Genomic DNA, 21,147 nt, shown 5'->3' with positions numbered 1-21,147 from the left:
CATTGTAGATAAAGTTTTATTTCACTGTTTATCAGGAAATTGAGTAGACAGAAGTTATTCTCTTTATACTATTTAAATGTAATATAAATACACTTCTAAATAAGCATATGCAAAAATTGTGAAATTTTGCTTTAATATTGCTAATTATAAGATCATTATCGGCCTGCTGGTGAATCTCTTGGATGATTTCTTTTTTTCTTGGAACCCGGTAAGACACTGTACAATGTTGACAGCTTTACTTTATCTTTAGGATTGCTCTGTGTAATACATTTGGAAATAACACTAAAACTGCAAAGTAAATTGGAAAATAAAAGTGCTCTCCCAAATGAGCAGTCAGCCCTAAAATAAACACAAGTACACAGGTATAAACTGAATATCTTTCCAATAAAGCATATGTATGCATCTTACAATAAGAATGTATTCAGGAATTCTCAGGTGAGGCAGTGGCATTTGGACAGGACAGAGCAGCGGGGAGAGCATTGGTCAGGACAAAACTATGGGACGGAACTGGACCGAGTTGAGTGCGGGATGGGGTGGACTGAGGGGGCAGAGACTGAGATGGTCCGTGTCCAATAAACCAGTAGATATATATTTTTTCTGTCAAACTGTGACAACACATTGTAGATGCGTGATACACATACCAGTGTTACATTTCTATATGTAAACTGAAATGGATTAAGAGCAGTTTACCCACCTGAGATTGATTCATCATATGTGGAGCTCGTAATAGCACCAATACCAAGGGAACTGGAAGATGTACTCTGAGAAGGTGTATCGGGTATGTAGCAAGGCCGTAGCACAGCTTCCCCAGAGCTGCAATTGTTTCCATTACTTCCATTATGGCCTACATATTGCACACATGGGATACAGAGTCATGAAATATTCCTTTTAATAGACACACTATTTCACAACCTTTTCAGCACACTCTAATATAGATATGCCTTAAAACTTTGAACTGGTTCAACATTCAAATCAAATTTCAAAGATTTTATGGCAATAAACATGTTTGTGGTACAATCATCCATAGACCCAGATTCAAAATTGTAACTCAAAATTTGCTTCTTGCATTCTCAAGTCAAGCTCAATGTTCACAAGTTCACATTCATCATTCGTATTTGAGGTTCACCAGTTTACCAAAGCATAAATGTAATCTTGAATGTGCTCAAGGTGGTTTGCACATGTATGAGCTGTCTTGAACGTGTGTAAAGTAGCACAAAGTATAATCAGCATGAAAATTGTCTAACCGTATCAAACACAGTTAAAATTAACTCGCTTCTGAAAAGCGATCTGACAAATCACTTTAAGAAACAAGTCACAGTCCATTGGAGCATCTCTACTCTAAAATTAACAAACACTACTAATCAATGACTAAGACCTACTTAGACACATCATACCAACAAATCTTGTTAATTTAAAGGGGAAGTGTCATTTTGTTTAAAATACTATTCATGCTCCTGACATTTATGTCATGACTCAGTGGATGAATGACCACAAGTACAAGTGGTCAGTTGCTTCTGGTCCCTGAAGTGAGGTGGGCTAAGAAATGGCAGGTACCTTGACACCTTGAGGCCCCTGCTCCCCACCTCAAGGCACATGCTTTGTTCTGAAAAGAGCATGGGTAGGTCAGATCAGTGAATGCTCAGAAGGGACTGAACACTATGCTCTTTTTGGAGCAGAGCTGGGACCCGAGAAGTTAGAGTGGCAACACAAGGCCCTTAACCAATTTTGATGGGTACCTAAAGAGTAGATCTACATTCCTAGTACCCAAGATACCAGTTAGTAGCCCAAATATCTCCTGTGATTGTAAGAAATAAACCCTATAAGACAGTATTATAATTGGTATTTTGGATGCTAGATGTTTTTTTCCCTATTTTTTTCCAATATTTTTTAAATTAGACACGTATATTATAATCAGTTTTATTATCACAAATGTACCACGTGCATATGACTAAACACAATTAGGTAATACAACTGTACAGCCATGGCCAAAAGTTTTGAGAATGACACAAGTATTGGTTTTCACAAAGTTTGCTGCTTCAGTGTTTTTAGACCTTTTTGTCAAATGTTACTATGGTATACTGTCAATCAACTTCTGGGCCACATACTGACTGATGGACACCCATTCTTGCCTAATCATAGCTTGGAGTTTGTCAGAATTTGTGAGTTTTTGATTGTCCACCCGCCTCTTGAGGATTGAGGACAAGTTCTCAATGTGATTAAGGTCTGGGGAGTTTCCTGGCCATGGACCCAAAATGTCGATGTTTTGTTCCCCAGCCACCTAGTTATCACTTTTGCCTTATGGCAAGGTGCTCCATCATGCTGGAAAAGGCATTGTTCATCACCAAACTTTTCTTGGATGGTTGGGAGAAGTTGCTCTTGGAGGATGTTTTGATACCATTCTTTATTCATGGCTTTGGGCCCCGACTGCACATGCGCCGCTTCCGGCGTGCACATGCGTGAGACCCGTACTGCGACGGCAGCTCCGTCGCAATGCGTCTCGCTACAAGACGGGGCAGCTGTCGATGTTGACTGACATCTCGCCCCATTTTGTAGGTGGGAAGGGGGGGGTAGCTGCACAAACGCAGGCGTTCCCTTAGGAACGCCTGGTGTTTGTGGGTGGCCCTACTAACATCACTCGTGATGTCAGTAGTGGACTTCCTGCTCTATTAGAGCAGGAAGTCCACTCGGGCTTGAGAGAGCTGAGACCCTACCACAGGGTCTCCTTGCAAGCTCGATGATTGCGATAATCGAGATCATCTCCAGACCACACGCAAAAGCTGTGGGTGACCACCCACAGCTTTTGCGTGCGGCCTGGAGGCCGAAAAAAATAAAATAAATAACCGTCCTGATTCAGAGCGAACGGCTCTGAATCAGGCCCTTTGTTCTTAGGCAAAATTGTGAGTGATCCCACTCTCTTGGCTGATAAGCAACCTCACACATGAATGAAAAAATAGGTGGGTTCTGGATCTGCTGCCTATGGTCACTATTAGGGGTACCCTTGACCCCAAAATGTAAACCATGAAAACATTGGTCATTATACACTGTTTTCACTCCCCGCACATGAATGATCTCAGGATGCTTTATTGTTGGCATGACAAAGGACTTTTGGAGGATCAAGATAGGCAGCAAAGAAGCCACTTCTTTCCTGGAAAATATCATGGACAGACTGATATCCTGCAAAAGGTACAGGGATTGGACTGCTGAGGACTGGGGTAAAGATATTTTCTCTGATGAATCCCCTTTCAGATTGTTTGGGGCATCTGGAAAAATGCTTTTCCGGGGAAGGAAAGGTGAGCGCTACCATCAATCCTGTGTCATGCCAACAGTAAAGCATCCCGAGACCATTCATGTGTGGGGTTGCTTCTCAGCCAAGGGAGTGGGATCACTCACAATTTCGCCTAAGAACAGAACCATGAATAAAGAATGGTACCAATACATCCTCCAAGAGCAACTTCTCCCAACCATCCAAGAACAGTTTGGTGATGAACAATGCATTTTCCAGCATGATGGAGCACCTTGGGATAAGGCAAAAGTGATAACTAAGTGGCTCGGGGAACAATTTTGGGTCCATGGCCAGGAAACTTCCCAGACCTGAATCCCATTGAGAACTTGTGGTCAATCCTAAAGAGGCGGGTGGACAAACAAAAACCCACAAATTCTGACAAACTCCAAGCATTGATTAGGCAAGAATGGGCAGCCATCAGTCAGTATGTGGGCCAGACGTTGATTGACAGCATGCCAGGGCGAATTGCAGAGGTCTTGAAAAAGAAGGGTCAACACTGCAAATATTGACTCGTTGCATAAACTTAATGTAATTGTCAATAAAAGCCTTTGACACTTATGAAAAGCTTGTAATTTTACTTCAGTATACCATAGTAACAACTGACAAAAAGGTCTAAAAACACTGAAGCCGCAAACTTTGTGAAAACCAATACTTGCCATACGTGTCATTCTCAAAACTTTTGGCCATGGCTGTATATCTAGCTACCTTAAATAAGGGTACATGCAGTTTTCAGCATCATTGTAAACATGTAAAAGGTTAATAGAGGATGAAAATTATATCCAGTTGATGAATAAAAGCTAAATAAATTACCGCTTCTTAAGATGACTTGTTGATCTGTGTAGTGATATGCTAAATAAGGATACACAGAGAGTATGCAGTTTTCAGCAACTGCAGCAACCTGGAGGAGAAACCTAAAAAAAAAAGATTGAAAGCATCAACATGTAAAGTTCCTTTAAGTGTAAAATTTACAGTAGGTTTAAAAACAAGAGCATGTAGTTCAGAATAAAGCAGAAGTAACATTGCACATATCATACTATTGTTATGATGTAAACTAATTTTCAATTTATCACTGTGTCATAGAAGATTACACTTGTTTCTAAGTACACACAGTGATATAAAACATTGATTTTCAATGCTACAGTATGGACTCAAGACCAATTGTCACAATCACTAATAAGAAATGGTTTATTCAATATCAACTAGGATTGGTATGTCAGGCACAGAGTCTAGCGCACTGGTGGTTTTCATCAGGGAACCCCGCAATGAGGTTTAGGATATCCAGAAAAATAGTTAGTAGTTTCCAGCAGGCGAGAGGATAGTCAAAACAAGCAAAGTATACCTCCCAACCATCCTGATTTCTACTTTTCAGGCACTGTCATTCTGTCCTACCGACAGGCCGCAGTGTTCCGTAGGTGGCGGAGAGGTTGGGGATGGACTCACTGCTGCTCTGTACAGCATGTCATCCGCGCTGTTCAATGAGAGACTGGGGGCTGCCCTGCAGCTGCCGGAGTGCTGGACTTGCCCCCACCGAGACTTCATGAGAAAAGGGGGTGCAATATACAGTTATTTCCCCAAATAGTCATATACTAGGGAGTGTGACCTAGCAGGCTTTAGGCCATGCCCCCTTTTGCACACACATTTGGTGCATGCTAGGAATCTCGGGGTAGAGTTTTCAAATGTTGGAAGGTATGAGCAAAGTAATACAATACACTAGAAGCACAGAATGTGTAATGCAGGAACAGAGTTCCAAATCGAAAAGTACAGGAGGTAACCTAATATTCAGGTAAAGGCTATTGATTGCAAGAAGGTTTAAATATGCTGGCCACTTCAAATTTGGCATCAGCCATGATGTTATGGTCATATGTGCTTTGGAGATACATTCTGTCAAGTGCCATGCGACCACACCTACAGAGCAGAATAAGATGAAAGGTGGAGGATAGATTGTAGAGGAGCCTGGACGAGAGAGGGGAGCAGCACCAAACCTGTTAAGTTAATGCTGGACTACAGCATAATTTGAAACCAGTTAGGCTTTCCTTTCAGCCAGGAATGTGTGTCTAAGTCTATAATAGCCTTTTTACATCGCAAGCCCAGTTCTGACCCGGGATTTTTAACACAGGTCCAACCAGGCTACGACCCGGATCAAACTAATTTCACACTGCAACTTCAACCAGGGAAATTTCCGGGTTGGCAGTGTTCACACTGAACCGGGGTCAGCCCTGTAAAACCCTATGGATGACATTAAAAATTGACTTTTCAGGCTCACAAAGATAAGATCACAAAGGGGAACACAAGGGAGGGGTGGGAACTGCTCACAGCATTGCACGAATCATGGCTGATGGATTACCAATGTCTAGCCCTGAGTTCATAAGTGTTTGTGTTTTACTGCTATTTGTTTCAGCCAGTGAGAGCATGATGCAACTTCTGGTAGCATAGTGTATAGTGCACTTCTTCATCACTCCAATTAGCCATAACTGTAATGACAGTCAGGGCCGGATTAAGGGGGGGGGGAGGGCGGTCGTCCCTGGGCCCCCACACACCGAGGGGCCTCCACACAGGGTTAGTGTGACCCTGCTGAGAACAGGTGTCCAGTGACACCTGTTCCCGGATTGAGGCTCACTGCCGCGATTCACTGTTAATGTATGCAGCGGCACAGTCCGTGCCGCTGCATACAGCGCAGTGTGGCTCCCGAGTCTTCTCACCAGCACCGCGTGACACATTACTGTACGTCCACGACGCCGATGAGAGGACCAGGAAGCAGCTCTGCCGGGAGGAGGTCACGCCCGCACGCCGGCACTCAGGTAAGTCAGCGGCGTAGGCTTTGGGGAAAGGAGGGCAAAAGGCTTAGGGGGAAGGGGGGAAGGTCCGTGTGGCTTGAAGGGGCCCCCGGAATTTTGTTGCCCTGGGGCCCCCACAAGCCTTAATCCGGCCCTAATGACAGTAGTGGTATTAACCCCTTTCAGACTGTAGGAATGCTGACTCTGCTGTTGTCTGCAGCGTGCTGCCTGCGTGTCTGGCTGCTGATATCATCAAGTGAGACCCAGAAACATCCAATCAGCGTTGTTTACTGAGTCTGGGGTTGGGCCTGTTCAAACTGCACTTCAAACCGACTTGTTCTCATGTTCAACCCTGCTTGATTGCAGGGTTGAATTGCCAGGTTGCTAAACCCGGGAATTTTTTTGGTGGTGCGTTCACACTGCACCTCGACCTGGGTCGACCTGGTAATATCACTGGTTGTTTTTACAATGTGAAAGGACACTCGACATGGTGGGATCCCAACAGGATTACTATTTTTTTTTTTTTTAAATTACCAGAATGGGATCAACTAATGTCTAACCCTGTATATATGTTCTAGTGCAGGAAAGGATTCTGTGTTGTATCGGTGTCCCTATGTGTGCTTGCAAGTGTGCGATCATGAAGTTAAGTATATAGATTTGTCCTCATACACCATTTTGTGCCATATGGTGCGAGACATCTGGTGCGATTCCCATGCTGTGGACTTTTTCCTCAAGTTTTCTACTTTTTAACAAACAAGCTACTTTTTAACAGACAGGCCACTCAAGTAGCGGCCTTTGATTGGCTGGCGACCCGGCAAGTGCAGGAAACCTTGTGGGTTCCGTCACTTGTCGGGGAAGAGATGTATGTGGAAACACAGTCATCTCTTCAGTGTCCAAAATGGTGCATGTTACTTCAGGATCTCTACTGGAGAAGAGGACCGACCTGAGCCAAGAGGGGATTTTTTGGGGGTTTTTTTAAGGGAAAAACCGGGATCTCTACTGGACAAAGGGACCAAACACCGCGGACAAGGTGAGTATAGGGTGTGTGTATTTGTGTGTAATAAACTTTTACTTTCTACGGTGTGTGTGTCCTGTGGTTTTTTTACAATTTTTTTTAGTGTGGGTACCGGTGCAGGCACACTGGCACCTGTAGTCCTACTTTAAAAAACATAGTAGTAGACATTTATTATGATGACTATTACCCCTGCACCCACCAGCCAGGGGTGCAGGAAAGATCCCCGGCTTCAGCACAAGCCTGGGGTACTCAGGAGAGGAGGTCCCCTTTATTGGGGGGGTCCCCACCTCCCCTGGGATCCCCGGCAAGGGCTGATTAGCTTGGGGTATTAATACTTAAGCCAGAGGACCCGGTGAAAGGGTCCCCTGGCTGTGACATTACGCTCCGACTAGTTTGAACCCGGTGCTGGTTTTAAAAATAAAGGGAACCTCACACAATTTTTTCCCCGTATTTTTAAAACTAGGACTGGCTCACAGAGCACAGTGCTGGTTCATAAAATACAGGTGACCCCTACACATATTGTTCCCCATATTTCTAAAACCAGGACTTGCTCACAGAGCCGGGACTGGTTATGTTTTTGAGGGGGAACCCCATGCCAATTTTTTCTTATATTTACACTTTTTTAACTAATATACACACAAGCAGCCTGCACGTATCTCACTGATATATGCAGGCTGCTTGTTTGGGAGTGTTGGGCTACGAGGAACATGGATAGGAAACATGATTACATACACCCATCGGAAAACACGATCCAGTTAAATACAGGAGCTTAGCAAATTCCCAGATTTTACAAGTGGTTAACTTCCCCCTTGATCTAGATAGTTGCTTATGCTTGCTATCTAACTCTTTGGGGCCCCTGATGCTTTGGGTACTGAGGCTCAGCACTACACATCTGTCTGGTGCTCTGGCTCCTGTGTGTAGAGAGAGGCTCACACAGTACCGAGCAAAGAACTGTTGGTTGGTGGGTGCAGCAGTGCAGATTCATACTTGTGCAGTGTTAGTGAGCTCACAGACTGGCAGCTGGGTGTACTGACCGTGCACTGCATTTACATGCTATTATGAAGGATGTGTTGTTGGTTGTGTCATGTCCTGGATGTCTATCAGATCTCACATTATCCTCTGAAAAATGGAGTGGAGGAGGATTAGAAGATAACTTAAGATCTGATGGACATCCAGGATATTAAACAACTAACAACACATCCCTCATAATAGTATGTAACTTGTCATTCCACCAAACTCTTGTTTGCAGCGATTGTCTGTCTAAGATGTGAGGTCTTGAAAGGCAGGTGTTTCAACAAACTCCAAGTAGACATTTCATGTGTATGCACAAGCAGGGGAGGACATAATATATTACAATAAATGATTGATTCTGTATCTTTATTTAAATAAGATGAGAAAGTATGGGAGAGGAAGTTATACACATGTTCATGTTGTTTCTTCTGTTACATTATACATTACAACAAGGCCATGCTACTTCACTCAACTTTACAACTATGTAAAACATTGGAGTAACTATCAATATTTTTACATAGACAAATATAGGAGCCGCAGATTTACTAATCATCATAATCAAACCAAAAAAGAATTAGCCCGAAAGCTATAGCAAACCCATCCAAACAATAGATCTGTCTGTGGCAGGTGAGTTTGGGTGAAGCACTGCAGAGATCACTATAATCTGTACAGGCTTCTTTAGGTTAAACAGTAAAGAAATGGTTAAAAGTAGAAAAATAAAAAAGTGTGCCCCCCTATTCCATAACCAGTCCCGGATCTCTGCGCCTAGGCTGATATTGGAAAATAAGGGAAGGGGAATGACGTGGGGTTCCCCTTGTTTTCCAATAACCAGATGACGCTAGCAGGGAGACCAACAGCGTGGAATCCACCTGCCATAACAGCAACTAGCCTGAAACTTCTCAGTGGCTGAGAGTGTCGGAGCTGCTGCCTAATTCAGACGTGGACAGTATTACACAGCCGCATGGAAGCAGCTGTGCAAATCCTTCCAGCAAATATTAAAATACTGCAGGAGGTGTTTATAGGAAGCAGACGCCTCCTGACAGCAATAGCAATCTGAATGCATCATCCATAGATACTACTTCGGATGGCGGCAGCACCAGCCAGTCTGAGTAAGCTTCAGCTTACTCAGGCTGGCAGCTTGCGAGGCCAAGAAATTTGTATCCACTGATACAGAACCTGGCCTCTACACTTCCGGAAAATGGGGTGTCACGCCCCTGTTTCTGGTAACGCAGGGCTGGCACAGTCCCTGCTCCACCCCCAAATGCTGCAGCATCTCAATCATGCTGCAGCGTTGGGAATCTGTGAGCGAGATCGCAGGATCCATTCTGCGCATCCTGGGTTTGCACAGTTTTCCAATAATTGTAAAATTGTGTTCCTACACAAACTACTGTCTGGACCTAAATCAGGCCCAGTGACCAGGAGTCTGTCCTCTCAACTTTGTCTTCCCAGTTCACCTATCAGATATACCCTGTCTCCCATAGTCTATGAAATCTCTCAAGCAGGGTTCTCCTCCCTTTTGTTCTCCTGCGGTAATCTCTATGTCCCCAGTGCGCTCTCATTCATGGTCGTTGTCAATGATCCTTTCTCTCTGCCCAAACCATGACACTGGTCATTGAGTTTTATTGTCACTCATGAAGTCATCAATTATTTATATTATTATTGTTGTTATTATCTAATTTTACGCTTTAGCATATCCCCTTACACAGTTCTTTTTTACTTTGTATATTGAAGTCGTTGTGTTTTCAATATAATTGTTTCTCTGTACGGCACTATGGGCACTTAGTGGCATCATATAAATAAAGAAAAATAATAATTTATCTTGATATTTTGAACTTATAAAAATTGTATGACAGACGTAGTTAATGTGTGAGTATGAAGAAAAAAAGTCTGTTAGTGGTTATTGATTTAGATAAAACCACACACAGGAGAACTAAATAAAAGCAACATTGAGTCTTCATCGCAATAGAAAATCATTTTGAAGATTAATGACTCTTGTAAATGAAGATGAGTATGAGGTCAAAATGTTCTCTTGAATTCAATACTTTCTGCGCCATACATGAAAAGTTTTATTTTTATTGAACTTTATTCACTGACTTTTATATTAATAAATTTATATATACATTAATTCAGGTTTCTAAAAAGTGTGTTTTTGTTTTATTCTCACCTTATCAACATTTAAAATTGTGCTCATGCCTAGAGTGAATCGTTATGTTTCTGATATTGTCATATAAATTTCAGCTGTTTCATATGAAGGTTCTATGATTTAAAACTGCAGCTGGTAGTCACTTTTGTTTAGGTAAAAGTCAATTAAACAAGAACAGCTGACCTCTACTTATAGAAAACATACACTTTTAGCTTTCTTCTCTGGATGGGAAATTGAAGTTTGATCCCTCTGCTACCATATGTCGCAGCAGCTCGTTTCATTTTTTTGTTGAACTCTCGATCAAATCTGTCTTTGCAAGCCTCAATTTTTTTGTAATATGCTACCTTAAAAACTGTCTGGTTAAAAGTAACATTTTTAGTCCCTCTGACCTATCTCATTAATAAGGTGATTTTATGTACAGAACTGCTACTCACTGAATGTTTTTTCATTTTGAACACTATTAGGGGTAAATTTACTAAGATTCGTGTTGGTCTCGATTTGTCCAGTTTTTTCAACTCGAATCGATCGAAAACGCCCGTTTTTTTTCACTTTAAAAATCGTGAATTTACCAAGCTCCCGGTTTTGACAGGATCGTTTTGATTGATGGTGTATTTGGTCAATCCGGTCCCGATTTCACCGTCAGAATTTCTCTCCTGAACAAGCAGGCTGCACATAGCAGTGAAATATGTGCAGGCTGCTTGTTTATTTTTTTATATTTTAAGGGTTAATCCCCCCCCCATAAGGATAGCCAGCCCCGGACTGGTCAGCCAGTCCTGGTTCCTAAAGTTACGGGGAACAAAACGAGTAGGGTTCCATTGTAATTTAAGAACCAGCACCTGGCTGCAGTGCCAGTGCTGGTTTTAAATATAGGTGGAAAAAAATGCGTAGGGTTCCCCCTATATTTTAAACCAGCTCTGAACCCAAACCGGGCTTCAGACCAAGCCTGGGGTTTGGGAGAGGGAGGAACCCATTTTTTATGGGGTCACCACCTCCTGAGATCCCTGGCTTGGCTTGAGCGGCTTGGGGTGATAATGCTTTGGCCCTTGGGACCTGGTAATAGGGTCTCCTGGCTGTGGCATTACACCCCGGTCGTTTTGGGTCTGGTGCTGGTTTTAAATATAGGGGGACCCCTACGCAATTTTTTCCCCTGAAATCTAAAACCAGGACTGGCCCTGCAGCCTGGTGCTGATTCTTAAATTATGGTGGAACCCTACTCATTTTGTTCCCCCATAATTTTAGGAACCAGGACTGGGCTGGTTATCCTTTTGCAGGGGACCCCATGTCAATTTTTTTTAATAAAATTAAACCTAAAAAACACAAGAATCATTAATAACACAAATCACACTGATTGTATGTTGGATGGCAACTCACAGCTCAGGAGGTGGTTCCTTTTAAAACTTCTATTGAGTCCCCTATTTGAGTGGAAAACAGACAAATTTAGCAAAACGAATAATGCTAAATTCCCGATTTAGGCAGAAATGAGTGAAATGTACTTCTGAACTGAGCCGATGGTGATATCATTTCTATTGCAAGACACGGCCAAATTTGCGGCATAAAATCACCCGATTTCAACCAGAAAAGATGAACAAACCACCTGACTTCAATGATAGTAAATTCCCGATTTGCAAAAAAGTTATGTTATCACCCGAGAATGCAAATCGGGACCAACACGAATCTTAGTAAATTTACCCCTTAAACTTGTACTAGCTGCATATACTGTAAGTACTGGAGGCAACTGACAACCGGTGAGCACATTATGCTCTTTCCAGATGCTTAGATTAGAGCCATCATCATTACAGCTTGATGATGACTAGCTACCCACCTTGCCTCATGGTTTTATAATACATAATTTTTTTTACTGATCTTTCACCATAGACAGAGGCATACAGAGGGCTACCAACTGTTTGTTAGAGATACGAATTTATTTAATTAGCGGTGATATCATCACCGGCAATAAAATCAGCTGATTACACTGGCAAAATAGGCCGATTATCGCATGCGCGCTCCCGTTTTTGGCAAAAAACAGGCGAAAACGGGTAGGTGCGATAAAAACCCAGGAGAAAATAGGCGAAAAAGTCGCGACATGCAGAAAATTGCGTCTGTACCAAAAAAATGGCTAATGTATATCGGAAATTAAATTAGAAGTGTATTATTCGGTTTTGCGTATTTTGTAAAAATAAAAAAAAATATGAGAGAAAGCTATTTTTTTCCAGGAAATTACTGTTCCACTTAAATCGGGGGGTAGGATAAAATGGTTGCAAGTATGTTTTCGTGTCATAAAAGCGCACTTTTAAATACCATTAAAAAAATGCCTGCTGCAACTATGTGAAATGTTTAAAACCCTTGACGCATCCATATAGCCCCCCCAAAATACCAGACCCAATACGTTAAACCTATTTTCATTAAAAAAAAAAATTTCACCCAAACTTTGACCACTCATTTCTTGCCAAATGACGCAACTTACAAAAAACTTTTGGGGTCATTTATCATTAGGGGGGGTATCCAAAGGGTTCTGAAAGAAATCACAAATTTTTAGACAAAAATAGGGATTTTGCTTTTTTTTTCACCAGGTCTGAGATGGTGAAAACTTTTCGCCTGTTTCTCACTATTTGATTACCGCGGATTAAATTATTTACCGCGAAGTAGCGGGTGCAAAAACAATATTTTCATGGTTTTCATAATTTACCGCATTAACGGCACTTATCGCACCTAATTGAATCCGGCCCTAAGTTGGCTATTATCCTGTTACATCAAAAAAGCTTGCATAGGTTACATTTGTATGAAATTTAATAAACATTTGATACAGATATCCTGATGAAGTCTCAGAAGACGAAATGTGTAGGTGCAAGTGCTACAGTATGTGATCTGTCACAGAGAGTGCCCTGTCGGTGTTGGACAGGAATTTGGAAGATTGGCCCAAAGATGGATTAACCTAGCAGTATTAAAATTTGTTATGATGTAAGCATTATTCTGATCTATTGTGTGGAGAAATGTTAATACATTTTTATACAATTTACTTAATGGTGGTCATTGGCCTTATTCTTCTCAGGGGCTTTATTGGTGTAAGGGTTTATTCCATAGAACATGTAAGGAATCCGGTTACAAGCTTTGGGCATCTCATTGGAATTCATATAAAAAGGAAACTAAAAAATTACATTTCTTAACCACTTAACTGACTATTGTCAGGTTTTTTTATGGGTGAATTAGGTGAGGAACATCTACTTCAACTTATCCAAAATGATTTCATAAAAAAATTATATATTTTATTTTGTAAGATTTGTACAAAAAAAGGATTGGTTTTTCGGACATCTGAACCACCATCGGAACATCGGAAACATCGCAACTTTCAATTTGACACGGGTTTCAGGCACCAGATACACAAAGGGGCTGAGGTGGGAGGTTAATTTACTTTACTCACTGGGTGGGGGGGTCGTGCTTTGCAGTACAGTAGTAGAGTGCAGTAGTGATCTGCAGTACAGCAGACACAGGGGGAGAGGGTACAGGAAATTCTGAGAGCAGCAGCTGCGGGAAGATTCTCTCCCTGCCGCACCCTCATGTTTAATTGACTGGTCGAAATTTTGCGACCAGAGCAAATAAAGAACTGCCTTGTGTGGTTGGAAATTGCGACCATGCCAGGCAAGTGGTTTAAGGAAAACCTTATTGTAAAAGCTTATCAATGTGTTGCATTGTTGAAGGGCCGTAACTAGGGTAGTGCGACCAGCGCCATGGCAAACGGCACCGCAGGACAGGGGGCGCTGTTTGGACGTGTCAGTTTTCCTGTTTATTATCATTCTCACTTGTAGCTTCTTTTATCCCCAACATCTCCTGGCCGCTCCTATCTCTTCCATATTTAAAAAATGGGGAAAGGGGCGCCAATGCTCTCTCAGGCACAGGGCACCAAAAGTCTAGTTACGGCTCTGCATTGTACTATAAGGATATTTCATTGCACTTGAAAAATCTTTTCAACAAAGTTTTTGTGTTAATGTTAGAAAATTATCAGATAGCGCCAATCTTTGTGTTTGTGTAAAGGTATTTTATTCTTGTTCTCAGGAGACTTACTAAGGGTAGCAGCTAGTTAAAGTCTATTATTGAATCATTAGCACAGGATAAGAGTATGTGGTTGGTCGAGATAGATAGATAGATAGATTTTACACAACACCATGAATTATGAAACAACTAGGGTCCCAATTTTTAAAAAATTATGGAGCCCTGGGACAGCACGATCTCCGCTTTAGCCTGCCTGCCCTTCAGTTTAGCGACTCAGAATCAGCTTACAGTACATGTATTATAGCGACACCTATCAATGTATGAACATTGCTGGCGTGGGGGAGTCAGAATTTCTCCCTCCAGCATCCCTGACAGAGCTCAAAGTGCATCAGCCTAGCTGGCTCCACTGGGCATGTGCGACATCTTGCAAGCACAGCTGGGAGCCCAGCAGCTGCCATAGCCAGAGACAGTGCTGTCCCTGTTGCAGTGGGGCAACGACAGCTTCAGCTGTCAAAATCGATAGCTGCAGCTGTCGGAATGGTCAATGCCACTGATCGTTCATACACTGGGTGGCACATCGGCATGCTATCTTGTAGATAGTAGTGCCAATGATGACAGGGGCGCATAGTGTCCCCGTCATTTAACACACAACCCTACATTAATACATGAAGGAGAAGTGGTATCAGCGCACATTACGTGCGCTGATACCACTAAAACCCCATATCGCCCCTTCATACATCTACTCCCAGTGATGGAGTCTTATCAGTCGAGGCTGGCATTGCAGAATGTTTTAATTTGAAGAGAGAAAGTAGACTGCACTATTTACGCCCAGGTATCCATGAACCATACGTATTAAAATTGTATCTTTATTTTACGCATATTTTCATAGTTAGGGAGACTTTAGGGTTAATAGTTTTGTTGGTGTACATGCCCACTTAGTACTGGCCACACCCATACAGACCTATAGTAGCCACGGCTCTTCAGCTTCTCCCAATAGGCCATTGACCATTTTCATCCACAGGACAGGTGGCACTAAATCCGGCCCTGTGTGTTACTTATACATAGCAGAGACAACCATTTTGTGGGCTGAACCTATTTTTATGTGTATGCAGCTTGTTAATATCTTAGGATCCCATTGCTTCACCAAGGCACTGATCACATTGTAGTGAAAGAGAGTGTTCTAGTTAAATGTGCTTGCCCCACAGTGAATATGAAGGAAACAGGTGCTCTTTAGGCTTTGGATAGTTGAAATACAATGAAATAACATAAACGTGCCGTAGTAACCATGCGCATAGTTCACAGTTTCTGCCAGACAGTTACATAAAATGAAGCATTGTCTAAATAGTTCAGTCTTAATTATCTAATTGTTTAAAACAAAGACAAACTAAAATAAAGTGAAAAAGGGTGTTTTCACACCCTTTTCACATTATTTTAGTTTCACCTATATTTACTAAAGGGCAATTGGAGTAGAATTCATAAAATTCTACTCCAAGTCCTAATTATCACATATTTTTGGGAAATACGGTTTGCCCGGGATTTACTAAAAATAAATTGTGAAAAAGTAACAGGGGATGCCCTGTGATAATAATGCCACCTGGAGGGACTCCTGCTCGCTGATCACTGCTAAAAAAATAAAAAAATAGACAAAAAATAAAAACTTACCTGAGTCCAGGGCCGGTGATTGGTGCTCCGGTCAGCTGGTCTCCCATCCTGCACTGGGAGACCAGCTGACCGGAGCCACAGAGGACATCCCCTGAGCACGATTATCAGAGTAATTGAAATTAAGGGGGTGGTTGTCGGGAGGGAGGGGTGGGCGGTCACGGGGGGGACAATCGTGGGGGGGTAGCGGTGGCCGATCACCTCATGTGCGGGCACCTTGTCACTGTATTTTTTTTTAGAAAAATACAGTGATAAGGCTGCAGAGGGAATTCACAGGGACAGAGCTTTTTAGCAAGCTCTGTCCATTCAAGGGTTTTTAATAAATCTCTGTGATATTGCCTGAATTCGAAATATCACACTACAATCTGCACTTTAATGTGGATTGTAGTAAATAGAGCCCACATACATCAACCATTGAAAGTTCTGTGTTAAAATAAAAATCAAAACAATAAAAACAAAAAAAAGATAACAAAGACATCAAATCTGTGCTCACTGAAAGTGCGCAATATATGTTGAATATCACCATCTTGAAAGAGAGAAATACATTTGTTACCCATCAGCCATTCTCCTGTTTGCATACTTATTTCCCTAATGTGCACTTGCAAAGAAGTTACAGAAAATAGGCAATAGCCATTAAATATATTATGTGCATCAACATTTGCAACCTGCTGGTAGCCAAAAAAAGCTCCAGCTCCGACTGTGAAGACTACAAAACTCATAAGAGCAGGAAGCTCATTTTCATTAAACATACTCTGTGATTTTCTCATCTATTTTCAGATAGAAGACAGCAATAGACTAGGGGTTTTTTCTTTCTTATTGCTTTCTAATCTCTACTCTAATCCTGTAAAGTATAATGACATTTTCCTCAATGGGAACAATTTTGTGTGGCATATATTTAACGAATTAGACGGAGAGTAATTGATGATAGCTGAACAGAATCCTTTAGAAGTACAGTATGACAAAAAGATGATAACATATTTGTGTCTCACTACACCATATATACTACAATGGACCAAATGAAAGAAATATTCAAATAGTTTCTAGATTATAATCTTTAGTAGCAGGTATAGACTGTTCACAGAAAATAATTAAAGGTATTATTTAAAACAAAATTCTAGGAGTACAATGCTCTATTCTTATAATATTCTTTTTTTACATATATCAATCCAGAATAGCGGTGGGGTTGACACAACTATGCACAATCACAGATCTGTTAAACAATGGAAATAGATGTCTCATACTGATGAGCGCTCAGGGGAGAGGATCAAAGGAACGCTTGTTACAGAATTTATGCCTGCTAAAAAGGAAATTCACATTTGAATTATTAATCAGCAGTTAACATTTTAAGAATAATATATGTCTGAATCATCAGGTCAGATATAAAATAGCATTTTGTCCACTACCGACAAAAATAAATCAAAGGTTAAAAGCAAAGTTATGTTATGCTTGATGCTGAGGTTTTACACTAAAATGGTTGAGGGAAAAGAGCCAAAATGGTAATAGGTAGGTCATACAATAATATACAGTATATTTATAACCTTAACAACAAGCTTTAAAAAGATATCATTTTGCTTCTTGTGTGGATTTTCAGCTTATATGAAGTAAATGCATTGTATTCATTATCTTTTCTATAAATATTACTTCCATTGCCACTTATCTGGTCCCTCAATACTGAGACAAGCAATGGTTTTCATATGGGAGAGTCTACAAACATGCCACATTATATACTTCATATATGAATTAGCATGGCTGGATTGCAATAATTGGAGCCTGGAAGTATACAATCTTTGGTCCCGTCCACCATGTCACATCCACAGCAACATTGCTAGTCCTATCACAGAGCAGACTATATAGGCAATCTCCTAATCTATTCATACCCACCTCAGACGAGATATGTTCCTTTGGTAATTGTCTGTACACCCAGTAACAGTGCACTTTGTGATTAAACAATCCTGTGTATATGTATTATTTACTGTAGACAGAAAGCTGCACGCAGGAATAGAAGACCAACAACAGCAGGTAGCTTCCAGATGTTGCTGGTCTTCTATTTCTGAGTGCTGCCTGGGTTACCTAAGGAAGGCACCAGGTTATTTATTTGAATATCCTGAGTGCTGCCTGGGTTACCTAAGGAGGGCACCAGGTTATTTATTTGAATATTATGGATACATATATATATATATTCTCTCTCTCTCTCTCTCTCTCTTTTTTTTTTACACACATATACATGAGGGGGTACCAATGTATCAATTATCAGCATGAACAGATTGAGATAGAAAGTTATATGTGGTATGTTGAACTTAAGTCTTCTGCATGTAGTCACCCTGCAGAGCCACACATTTCTGCCAGCGTTTCTTGACTTTCCGCAACCAATCATTATAGAAGTCCTGCAATTGCTTTGAGAACCACTGTTCCACTTCCAGAAGTACATGATTTGTGTTGTAATATCGCCTACCCCGAAGTGGCTTCTTCATCTCAGGGAAAACAAAGTCGCTGGGTGCGAGATCAGGTGAATAGGAGGGATTGGGGCAAAAATTCATAGCCTCACCTGTCGGCTTCCACAGCGGATGCTTGGCCGGAATGTTTGGGTGCATTGTTGGCTAGCTGACGGAATACCTTTGCTGATCATACCATGGCATTTTTCTTTCATGGCATCTCGCAATTTCTGCAGAAGAGTAGAGTAAGTGCTGGTGATGGTCTGACCCTTCGGCAGGTAATAGGTTAGGATTACGCCACAACAGTCCCAAAAAATTTACAGCATGACCTTCCATGCAGATTTCTGCACCTTGGCTTTTTTGGAAGGGGATGAGGAGGAGTGTTTCCACTCCTTGCTAATTTCTTTGGTCTCCGGATCGTACAGGTAGACCCAGCATTCATCCATAGTCATGAGACGTGCAAATACATTTTCTTCATCCTGCTCCAACAAAGTTAATATCCGCTGTGAAAGTTCACATCGAGTTTGCTTGTGAAATGGGGTCAGCAAGCGGGGAACCCATAGTGATGACTCTTTAGACATGTGTAATTGCTCACTTTCTTCACCGTGTCAAGATCATCCATGATCAGAGGCGGACTGCCCATCTGGCACTCCTGGCAAATGCCAGAAGGGCCGATGGCCAGATGGGCTAATCAAACGTCAAACCCTGGCTGAGCAGCTCCGCCTCCCTATCCTCTGCTCAGACGGGATACTGTAAGACAGGGGTGTGCTGTGGCATGCCCCCATGAGGTGAGGCCATGCCCCTTCTGCTCAGCAGCCCCAGTTAGTCCCTGTCCATGATTGAGGATCTCCCAAATCAAAGCTCATCTGAGAGGGACATGTGTCCAGTTTGAAAGTTTCTTTTCCACCTCACAACAGTATAATATGACGGATTTTCATCACAATAAACAGTCACTTTTTCATCATGGATTTGGCAGACGCTATTACCCTTCAAATGAATTTAATACTGTGGGCTTCAAATTTATCCATCATGCAGGTTACTGACATCTACCAGCTCCAGAAATTAAATACACAGTAATTAACTGAAACAGAAACAGCTGTGTAGGAGACTTAAAACTGGATGAGGAACAGCCAAACTCTGCTACAAAGGTGAGGTTGTGGAAGACAGTTTCATGTCACAGGTCATGCACCATGGCAAGACTGAACACAGCAACAAGACACAAGGTAGTTATACTGTAATGCGTCAGAAAGGTCTCTCTCAGGCAAAGATTTCAAAGCAGACTGAGGTGCTGTTCAAGCTCTTTTGAAAAAGCACAAAGAAACGGGCAACGTTGAGGACCGTAAATGCAGTGGTCGGTCAAGAAAACTTAGTGCATCAGATGAAAGACACATAATGCTTACTTCCCTTCGAAATCGGAATATGTCCAGCAGTGCCATCAGTTTACAACTGGAACAAACCAGTGGGACCAAGGTACACCCATCTACTGTTCTGAGAATTCTGTCCAGAAGTGGTCTTCATGGAAGAATTGCGGCCAAAAAGCCATACCTTCGATAAGGAAACAAGGTCACGCGACTCAATTATGCATGAAAACATAGGACTTGGGGTGCAGAAAATGGCAGCAGGTGCTGTGGACCGATGCATCAAAATTTGAAATTTGTGGCTATAACAGAAAGCAGTTTGTTTGCCGTTGGGCTGGAGAGCGGTACAATAGCGAGTGTCTGCTGGCAGCAGTGAAGCATGGTGAAGATTTCTTGCACTTTTGGGGCTGCATTTTCAGCAAATGGAGTTGGGGATTTGTTCAGGATTAATGGTGTCCTCAATCCTGAGAAATACAGGCAGGTACTTATCCATCATGCAATACCATCAGGGAGGTGTCTGTTTGGCTCCAAATGTAGTCGGCAGCAGAACAACAACCCCAAACATACAGCCAATGTCATTAAGAATGTAAAATGACATTGGCGTAAAAAAGAGCAAGGAGTTCTGAAAGTTATGATATGGCCCCCACAGAGCCCTGATCTCAACATCATCGAGTCTGTCTGGGATTATATGAAGAGACAGAAGGATCTGAGCAAGCCCACACCCACAAAAGATCTGTGGTTAGTTCTCCAAGATCTTTGGAACAACCTCCCTGCCGAATCCCTTCAAAAACTGTGTGCAAGTGTACAGTACCTAGAAGAATTGATTTTGTTTTGAAGGGTGGTCACACCAAATATCGATTTGATTTAGATTTCTTTTCTGTTCATTCACTTTGCATTTTGCTAATTGATAAAATAAACTATTAACACTTCTATTTTTGAAAGCATTCTTACTTTGCAGCATTTTTTCCACACCTGCCTAAAACTTTTGCACAGTACTGTATATATATATATATATATATATATATATATATATATATATATATATATATATATATATATATATATATTAGGGGTGAGCGGGTTCGGATTTCTGAAATCCGAACCCCCCCGAGCCCCCCCGATCCGAGTCCGATCCGAATCAGGCTCGACTTTTCCCGCCTGACTCGGATCTGAAATCGAGGCAAAACGTCATCTTCCCGCCTTCCGAGTCTCGCGGGTTTTGGATCCTATATAAGGTACACACGTCGGCGCCATTTTCTCACTCGGCTGTGGACAGTGAAGAGGGAGGGTGGGAGTTAGGGCTGTGTAGTGTAGTGTAGTGTAGTGCTGCTGTTGTCCACTACTTCAAAGTCCATAGGGGCTGGCTGTGTTGTGCTGTGCTGCTGTTGTTAATAGGGGCTGTGTCCACTACTTCAAAGTCCATAGGGGCTGGCTGGACTGTGTTGTGCAGTCAGTTCTCCATAGGGGCTGTGTCCACTCCAAAGT

General features: G+C 41.9%; 1 protein-coding gene across 1 annotated transcript in view; it reads right to left on the bottom strand.

The window, feature by feature from the left end:
• The window catches only part of LOC148514013 (cilia- and flagella-associated protein 47-like), a gene marked incomplete at its 3' end in the record, with an annotated part of 651,210 nt that overhangs the window by 485,574 nt on the left and 144,489 nt on the right, over positions 1-21,147 (bottom strand). The window contains exons 27-28 of the mRNA XM_088481183.1: positions 4,094-4,194; positions 695-844 (exon numbers count right to left, since the gene is read on the bottom strand). Coding sequence (XP_088337309.1) covers positions 695-844; positions 4,094-4,194 — 251 coding nt within the window. The remainder of the gene's footprint in view (positions 1-694; positions 845-4,093; positions 4,195-21,147) is intronic.

Source organism: Taudactylus pleione, unplaced genomic scaffold (assembly GCF_031769625.1).
Source record: "Taudactylus pleione unplaced genomic scaffold, aTauple2 ptg000265l, whole genome shotgun sequence".
In the NCBI taxonomy this organism is placed as follows: Eukaryota; Metazoa; Chordata; class Amphibia; order Anura; family Myobatrachidae; genus Taudactylus; species Taudactylus pleione.
The sequence above is the reverse complement of the archived record's forward strand: the minus strand, read 5'-3'. Positions and strand labels throughout refer to the sequence as shown.